Source organism: Micromesistius poutassou (assembly GCF_964030765.1).
Source record: "Micromesistius poutassou genome assembly, chromosome: 11".
Lineage (NCBI taxonomy): Eukaryota > Metazoa > Chordata > Actinopteri > Gadiformes > Gadidae > Micromesistius > Micromesistius poutassou.
In genome coordinates, this window is record NC_140281.1 from 4,891,838 (window position 1) to 4,901,125 (window position 9,288).

General features: G+C 44.9%; 1 protein-coding gene across 1 annotated transcript; it reads right to left on the bottom strand.

Annotated features, from left to right (window-relative positions):
- Positions 1–1,115: 1,115 nt before the first annotated feature.
- Positions 1,116–8,013, bottom strand: gramd1c (GRAM domain containing 1c). The gene is made up of 13 exons (XM_084475612.1): positions 7,774–8,013; positions 7,272–7,390; positions 6,761–6,914; positions 6,274–6,418; positions 5,691–5,834; positions 5,302–5,420; positions 5,021–5,160; positions 4,725–4,828; positions 4,174–4,344; positions 3,021–3,087; positions 2,788–2,913; positions 2,526–2,631; positions 1,116–2,347 (listed from the first exon to the last, which is right to left on the bottom strand). The coding sequence occupies exons 2-13, from the start codon at positions 7,361–7,363 to the stop codon at positions 2,279–2,281; spliced, it is 1,437 nt and encodes a 478-aa protein (XP_084331738.1). The 5' UTR covers positions 7,364–7,390; positions 7,774–8,013; the 3' UTR covers positions 1,116–2,278.
- Between the last annotated feature and the right edge of the window lie 1,275 nt (positions 8,014–9,288).

Below are 9,288 nucleotides of genomic sequence, written 5' to 3' on the forward strand. Positions count from 1 at the left end.
TCTCCATAGATAAACGAAAACCCAATTCGAATGCCCAGATTTCTACTTTGATAGCTAGTTGCATTTTAGCTGTAATGTTTTCAATATTGCATCCTCTTATCCACAACGCTCCATCATCAGCATATAATGTTCTATTGATTCTCATGTCATCTATTGTATTAAAAACATCATTAATCACAAAGTTGATAAATACTGGACTACCCTGAGGTGTTCCATTTTCTATTGAAGTTTTAGAGAAATTAACCCCACCTCTTACTTCTATTGTTCTGTCTTTTAAGAAGTCTCTGATCCAGTTAAACATCTTCCCACCAATACCCATCATATTCAGCTTCATCAATAGCCTCTCCTTCCATAGCATGTCATATGTTTTTTCTATATCAAATAATGTGGCCAAAACTGAGTCTTTGTTGATTTGTGCTTTCCTGATTTCATTTTCCATACATACAACAGGGTCCATTGTAGTCCGTCCACTCCGAACCCGCTCTGATGATGGGAGAATAGACCTCTTTTCACCTTCATACATTAGCCTTCTAGTGATCATTCTTTCCATAAGTTTAAATAAGTTGGATGTTAATGCTATTGGCCTGTAACTCTTCACTTAAGTTGTATCCTTCCCTGGGTTTCCAATAGGAACCACTACAGAGCACCACTTCCTTGCTCCCAAATAAATAAATAAATAAAATTCCATACTTAGCCAAGTCATCTATTTCATTAATCATCTTATAGCATATTCCATCTTTACCTGGTGAAGTGTTCCTGACTCCATTTAATGCTCCTCAGCTCATAGAAGGTAATAAAGTAAATAAATTAAAATCCTTGTCAAGTACACTCTCACTAGTTGCCTGCTTTCCTATTAACCCTTTATTTTCCTCCATTACTTTAACTCTCCAAGATAATTCTTTTTGAGCTATGAACCTTAACAAAACCTTTTGCAAGCATCTCAGCTATCTCTTGATAGTTACTGCCTCCACATCATTGTCTTTAATCACAGGTAGAGAAAACTCTCTTCTTTTGCCTCCCATCTTTTTAATCATATTCCAAACATCACCCACTTTTACTTCTGCACCTATCTTACTACAAAATTCTGCCAATATTTTATTTTTCTAATATTTTATTGAAGACCATTTCAGTATCATGAATGTACAAAATGGATATGGACTGGGTCCACCATGAGGAAAACATGCTGTGTATCAAACATTAGCAGAAATAAAGTGCCCAACATTGAGCTATCAAAGATGCCTGTTATATAGCAAGACATCCATCCATACACCGTTATTCCTCCTTCACCGTCTGGGAGAGTAAGAGGGGAAATCAGCACTACTTCAATCACATTTGATGTGTCACAGTTTTAGGAAGTTAAAATCAATGCAGTTTTTAGCTTACTAGTGGCTTGTAGGCCTACCTCACAAACAGTATATTCCACTTGGAAACAAAAATAAATCTATAAAAGAAAGGTCATACCATACATGGAACCGACTCCCCACGCTCTCCAGAGAGCATCAGTGACTTATCTACTGGAGGGAAACACTGAACCTCACTAAGGTTGAGCAGGACCGATCATCACTGATGTTGAGGTGCCTTCTGTGGTCCACTGGACGGAGTCATTATAAACAGCTCAGATTAAACAAATGTACTCTGGTGGACAGGTAACACCAAGGTGGATTGTCATCCAATCCAACAAGTAATTATCACCCAAAATATTTTTTTTAAATCTTGGAAGACTGATTAACGAGAACCACCCATCATTTATTATAAGTTACTAGAAATATCACATTCTCATTAAAAAAAAACGAAACGTAAAATATATTAAGGCATCTGTGCAAAGAATGTCAATGAAGTTGATGGTTGCAAAATATCCATTTAAAAAGACTGTTGCATTGTGGTGCATGGAGACTGGAACCATAGAGGAGGACCTCAGAGGAAGACCAGTCCTTCTGACTGGGCCCTCACCAGTACATTCAGTAAGAGACTGATGTGGATGCAAACCAGCCTTCTTCCTATCAGATCACAGTCTGCTACTGAAGTCTAAAACATCTCATGGCCGCAGCGGTCAACGACGCAGTCAGCGCCGGCAAGGAGTCAGAAGTAGCGACTCAAAGACGTGCATCATGAGCGAGCTCAGGGGGCACCCAGAGCCCCTGGCACTGGTATTCCGTGGCAACACATCGCTATGGGGGTCTCTGATGCCGTCCCATAACACCAGGATATGTTAGTCTAAGGGTGTCAATCTCCCCCACTCCAAGAGGCATTTTATTCACTGTCGGCAGGTGTTGGGAAATCATTGTGGTCCCGCTGTCCGATTCGCCATCGCAAAGTTGTGCTGCAGCATGACCAGGGAACCTCGAAGCTGTGTGTTTGGGGGGGGGGGACAGAAGGGACAGAAGTGACATGAGAGAACAACTAAACCACGACAGACACATTTGGTTTTTCCACAGACATGACGAGACTGATGAAAACCAAATTCTCCTAAATCCTCCCCACATGCAGTGGAGAGCCGTGAATCTGAATAATATCATGGTATGAACCTGCTCTAGGAGGTTGATGGAGTCCTGGAGAACCGCCTTCAGTAACAGGGACTCCTTGTTGGACCGGGGTCCTGGTCCTGGGCCTATAGGACCATAGTAGTCGCCCCTGCCCAGAGAACCCACATCAAACATCAGCTTCATCCAGACCATAACTGAATACCAATGCTTCATTTGAGGTACTAAAAGTAAAGAGGAAGGAGGTAAAACAAAAACAGGCTGAGAACGCAGTCATCTGCCACATGTGATCAGGGTCTGGACACACCTGGGCAGGTGGGCGGCTTGCTCCCGTATGCGGTGCTTGGTGCTCAGGTACATGCGCTGGGCCACGTCCTCCATGGCCCACAGCTTCACCAGCAGACCCAGGTTCAGCAGCGTCAGCACCAGCAGGCTGGTGGAGGAGGACACACACAACCACACACATGAGACAGAGACGGAGAGCATGTTAAGAGCACTGCATCCATGGAAACAGGGTTCAACTGAGAGAGTCTGACTTACATCACACTCATCCCTGCTACGATGGTGTGGATGTTCCAGCGGTACGGGGCCTTCAGGTCGATCGAGCCTGGAACCAAGCACACAACTGGGTTTCAATACACAATCACACCAAGAGTATAGTATTTAAGTGTTCATAGTATTCTTTCATATCATAAATAAGTATTGGCAAGGTTTTTTTAAGAAAGACAAAATTAAGACAATGTATGGAAGGGTCCAGTGAATAAGCCACAATACAAACACAAAAAGTGTTATATTTCCACCATATCCCCCGACCCTGCCTCAAAGAGAGAGGCCGTTACCACAGTACCTTTTGGAGTAAAGGTAACATAACGTCAGGCTACTCTCAAGCCCCAGAGGGCAAGGTGTGCCCATGCACTGTACATAGCACCAGAAACTGTATTCATCAGAAACATGTTTGTAACTAATTTCCACGACTGTATTTTCCATTTTCCAAGGTCAATCAGTCACTGAGAACCAGGTCACACAGCCTTGTGTTGAAAACATTGCCAGTGGACATCCAACCATGATGGTTAACACAAGGAAAAGGCTTGGGTTCATTTTAAATAATATTACCTTATTTCACAGTATTAAATGGTCAATTTAATTCACTTATGTCACTACAACGCATTTGCGTAACTAACTGGAAATAGTAAAAAAAAAGAAATAATGGAAAAATTAAATACATTGAGCAGCTACTTTGGCGTTCGCCACCTGCAAATAAAAGGCAATCGGAGTCGGAGTAGAAGAAAATATTTTTTTCCGAAAAGGCTTGAAACGAATGATAAGCACACGAAATGTGCGTTCATGTGCACCGCACACACACACTGGAGAACTGTGCAAAATCAGCTGATCGCAACGTTCCTTTTATGAGGTATTCAAACGCTCCATGGTCAAGCTGTTGCAGTTTGATTAAAAAAAAAGGTGGAGCAAAAAACACTGCTGTGCATAAGAAGTTGTGTATTGAAAAACTGGGTAAGTTTCATAATATCAGATGTTACGTGTGGGGCTATGTGTGGGGTGCGTATCAAACACCATCTCCTAGTACTCACCTGAATAACTCACTAAAAAAAGATATGTGCAACCCTGACTATAGAGCCGTTGAATCCCGTGTCCGAGCGTGGTGGTGACATGATGAACAGGAGGAAGGCCTTACCCATGGGCCCCTCGCGGTGTTGCTCCAAGTCGGCTCCGTACGGCCCGCTGGGCTTCAGGTGCTCCGGCCCGCTGCGGCTGAAAGTCCTCCTCCTCCTCCTCAGGTTACTCATCTTTCCAGCATCCCTGGCGCCCTGGTTCATCTCGGCCTCCTCCTCCAGCAGCTCAGATTCTGTACCATCCCAGAGAACTCATTGATTGAGTCCAGGAATGACAATCAGGACATGAAGATGATGTGTGGAGGTCCATTGTGTTGTGCAGCTATACTGTGTTTTACCTGTTGATCAACCACCCATTAAGGTCCCAATCCCTGGCCCCCTCTACATCTCCACTGAACCATGAACAATCAACATCTACAAAACAGCCCACAACCCTTCAAGCCGGGGAGTCTAGTGGCTTTGGTGTTTGAATCCCAGCTGAAAGGTACAGGGTTTGATCCCCAATGCCCCCTATCTACCGGTAGGCACCCTTGAGCAAGACGTCTAACATGATTCGCTGCAGAATGTCTAAAATAAAGGAGTAGACAGTAAGTGACCCAGACCCTCTCCTCACCCAGCTGCTTGAAGTAGTCCTCGATGCCGCTCCAGGAGTTCTTGTTGATGAAGGACTTGACCAGACCCCATGGCTGCTTCTTGTACTTCACGTCTGTCAGCACCCTGAACACAGAAGACCACCAGACGTTACTACCTCCCACTCACCGTCTGAAACCAACAGTGAAACAGACGGTAAGAATGTACAGGACCAGTGAAACAGATGGTAAGAGCTTACAGGACCAGTGAAACAGATGGCAAGAGCGTACAGGACCAGTGAAACAGACGGTAAGAGGTGGTGTGTTCAGCGTGTGATACCTGAGCCGACACTTGCGTCTGGAGCTGCGTGTGATGGCATAGCGGTTCTGGGTGTAGAAGTAGTCGTGGTAGGGGACGTCGTGTGTGAACACCTCCGCGTCCACCATGTAGTGGCCCTCCCGCGGCTCTTTGAACAGCGTCTGGGCAGGGACCGCAGGGTTACACACACACACACACACACACACACACACACACACACACACACACACACACACACACACACACACACACACACACACACACACACACACACACACACACACACACACACACACACACACCTGTTTCTCGGTGGCTCTGGAGAACTTCCCGATCAGCGGGTTGCTGATGGAGATGGTGTAGTTCATGGTCCTCTTCATGTTCCCAGAGTCCTCCCTCTGCCAGGGGTCCAAGCTGGCGTCTGTCATCACAACATAACAATCATGAACCTCTCCAAGCCCAAGGTTAGAATACACATGGCCATCTTCAGCAGTACAATGAGTTGCGTGCATTAGATTTACTTTGTCATTTAGCAAAGTAAATCATTACTTATTACGCTGTTGGCCTTAATCAACAGCGATGTACAGTGAAATCAGTGGTTATTACAGTGTTGCAGCTAGGAGGGATGGCTCCTCTCAGCCGACCTGACGGTCTCCTCTCAGCTGACCTGAGGGTCTCCTCTCACACTCACTGGTGATCTTCCTGATGGCCATGAAGCGCTGGATGAAGCTGGAGTCGGTGAAGAGCAGCTCAAACATCTTCTCGGCGCTAATGTGAAACACCTTGTTGAGGTAGACCCTGCCTTGCTCCTGGGCTGGGTACTCCTGCTCCTCCGCTGGGGGGGACAGAGTGAACAGCTGTGGCTGATGGCTGCCCAGACGTGGTTCATGGTTCCACGGTAGAGGAAGTGTCCACAGGGTGTATACGGGCTAGTTATTATTATGTCTACTAAGGTATGTGATAAGAGAACATTGTGTCGCAGAGCGATAAACACGTTGGGTGTAAAGGGCTCGTCGTTGCACTTTTTTACCATTGTTCTCAATGTTTTGAAAGGTGCCCGTCATTCTGAGCTTATCCTAGCAGACATCTACACTCTGCCACAGACACAGCGGCACCAACATCCTCATCTTTAGGCTGCCTCCCCCAGCCAGCAAGGCAGTGAGTAAATACTGAATCAATACTATTGATTTGGTCCCGATCGGTGTGCATCTCTCAATTATGGAGATTATCTCATATAAATACACACTAAAGTCACAGTACATCAACCTTCTCACCTTCATCTACGCTTTCAGAAGCACTCTGCTCGGAGGCCCCGCCCATGTTAGCGTTGAGGTCAAGGGTCAGTGTGGACCTCTTAGAGACCTGCTCCGGTAAGGGGGCGGGGCCACGCTGTTGGGTCACGGCACTGTGGGAATCATCCTAAAAAAACACACACACACACACACACACACACACACACACACACACACACACACACACACACACACACACACACACACACACACACACACACACACACACACACACACACACACACACACAGTTTTGGAATGGGGGATTGACACCTCTTTGTAAACCCATTAACTATGTTCTGGTATTAAGGTTGAGCAGATGATTCTGTCCTACATGGGCACGGCCTGTAAACCCTAGACTAGCCTCTCGGGCGGTTTTAATAGTCGGTGTTAACAGGACTTCCACAGGCCTGAACCAGAGAGGAAACCTGGTCTTGATCATGTCGATCACCACAGACAGGTTTCGTACCGTGTTGCCTGGGTTAGTGGGGGGCGTGGCTAGGAGCGCCGGTGGCTCCTCTCCCTGGGGGGTGGACGTCGCTAGGGGCCCCTGATCCATGCGGACAGAGGGGATGCGCTCCAGATGTTCTATAGACTCCTCCACACTGGGCTTCATGGTCAGGCTGTGGGCACACACACACACACACACACACACACACACACACACACACACACACACACACACACACACACACACACACACACACACACACACACACACAGTAATTTACATGAATCGGGCTTCTGAACTAATCATAAATCCAAAATACACGTATATACAGTCAAATAATGTAAATGTATACATATATATATATATATATATATATATATATATATATATATATATATATATATATATATATATTAGATGGAAAGAAAAAAAACATCATATTTATTGATTGCTTCCCATATTGTAACATATGTACTGATTTTAGGTAGGCCCTGTTTGTGACTGCACAAGGAGTGACGCGTGTATTTACCTGTTGGGTAAATTGGAATCTGCTGCAAAGGGTGCATTCTCCATGTCTTCATAACTCATGCCCAGGTCGTTCCCATAGTGCTGCTTTACCATCTGCCACAGCTCCGCGCACGTAAGATGCTGAAATAAAAAATCTATTTCGTTCACCAAAAACGAAACACGAAGCCAATAGTGCAGATGAATCCCGGCTGCACAACGGCCTTTATAACTGACAGAGAGATCTTATCGGGGTGGAAGTCGCCTAGCTGCCGCATCGCAGACTACATGCGAGACTCGTTTCTCTGTTGACTAGTGAAGTTTTCGAACTGTAAACACACCTCACGACCTTTCTACCTCCGTCACACCCTATGTAACAACTTTATAACGCACACATTAGCTAGGACAATGTTCTCCATATGGAACGGCATCTCTGGCTTTTTGTGCACAAGTTAAAGTTAAATATGCATTTGATTCGCCAACCTGATACCGGTTATATCTTAACAATGCCAACCATTCAAACTCACGTCTCGGTCAGGCTTGGTGGGTGTTGTGGACTGTTAACCTGTCGCTCCAGGAAGTCCTCCAGCGCACCGTTCAATACGCAGCCCTTACGCACCGCCCATTCAGAGCCACACAAGTGGATCAACCCTCGTTTAGGCGTCCGATACGCAACACAAGGCCTACGCAGTGCGCATTAATCCTCACTAACATTTGCTTAATCATTTGGTTTAAAACAATCATAAGCGGCAGCCCCCAGTGAGTCAGAGCTGACTCTTTGGTGGCAGGTAGGTCCTCCTCTATGTAAATCACCGCCCCGCCCAGTGAGGTCAACGCTCTCCTGAGCGTGTATTTATAACCTGTTTGTGCGATAGAACCCCAGAGATGAGACGCCCTGAGGGCTTCTAGACGAACACTATGCTGCAGCCAGCGATGTTTTCAAAGGCTTCACAGTCTAAACGGGACGTATTAAAGGCAAACATCGGCATATTTAGAAATCGTCATAGAAACAAATAAACAGTATTACAGAGTATTACAGAGTATTTTTTCGCACTGTTTATTTTACGAAGACCTTGGGGAGCTTGTAATCTTGTTCGCTACATTTAATTGTGTGTCCTTACCAAGTCCGCGCAAAGCAATGCGATAAACACTCGGTTTACACTGGGGCAATAGGCTTATAATGTGTACTCTGGACCGATTAGATAAAAGGGGACAGAGTCACAGCCCTGGTGGCTTTCTGACTCTCTGACCTCAGGGACACATGTTTGTACATTTCAATATTCTACTATTTTATCTGGATCTGTTTAAGTACATGGTACTTTAAGCAGATCATAAGTGATGATATGTCACACTTGGTGTGAAGTAGACCTAGGGCCTTGATCTGTCATTCATATACACAAGTTAAATACAGCATGTAAACACCCTGACTCAGAACAAACAAACACCCTGCTATATGCTGGAGTGTGTCAGACAGACAGACAGACAGACAGACAGACAGACAGACAGACAGACAGACAGACAGACAGACAGACAGGCAATAACAGAGAGAGACAGACAGACAGACAGAGGGTCCCTTACCTGCTTGAGCAGTGTGTTCTGCCACATGCGGAAGATGCTCTGAAAGCTTTTCTCTCTGGCGGAGAAGGAGGTGAAGATGAGCTGTGGGGTCAGAGGTCATCACACTTTATTTATAGGTTCACTGTTTCTCTGATCAGCGAGGGATGGACTAGGGATGCACTGTCCATAGTTCTGTTGTTAATCACATGCTGGTCTCCAGCCCATGAAGGAACGCATGTGCCGGCTGTGAATATATTATATTCAATAACATAAAATAGATTAGATTGTTATAGACTTCATTTGATATATTTACATTACAGATACACAACACTATATTAAGATGATTAGATTTAGATAATAGCTACAATATAGTTTGATGAAATTATTTTTACATTAAATAGTATTATAGTTAGATAAGTGTTTGATTATATTATTATATACAAATTAATTTGATTATAGTTAGATGATAGTTATAATAATGATAA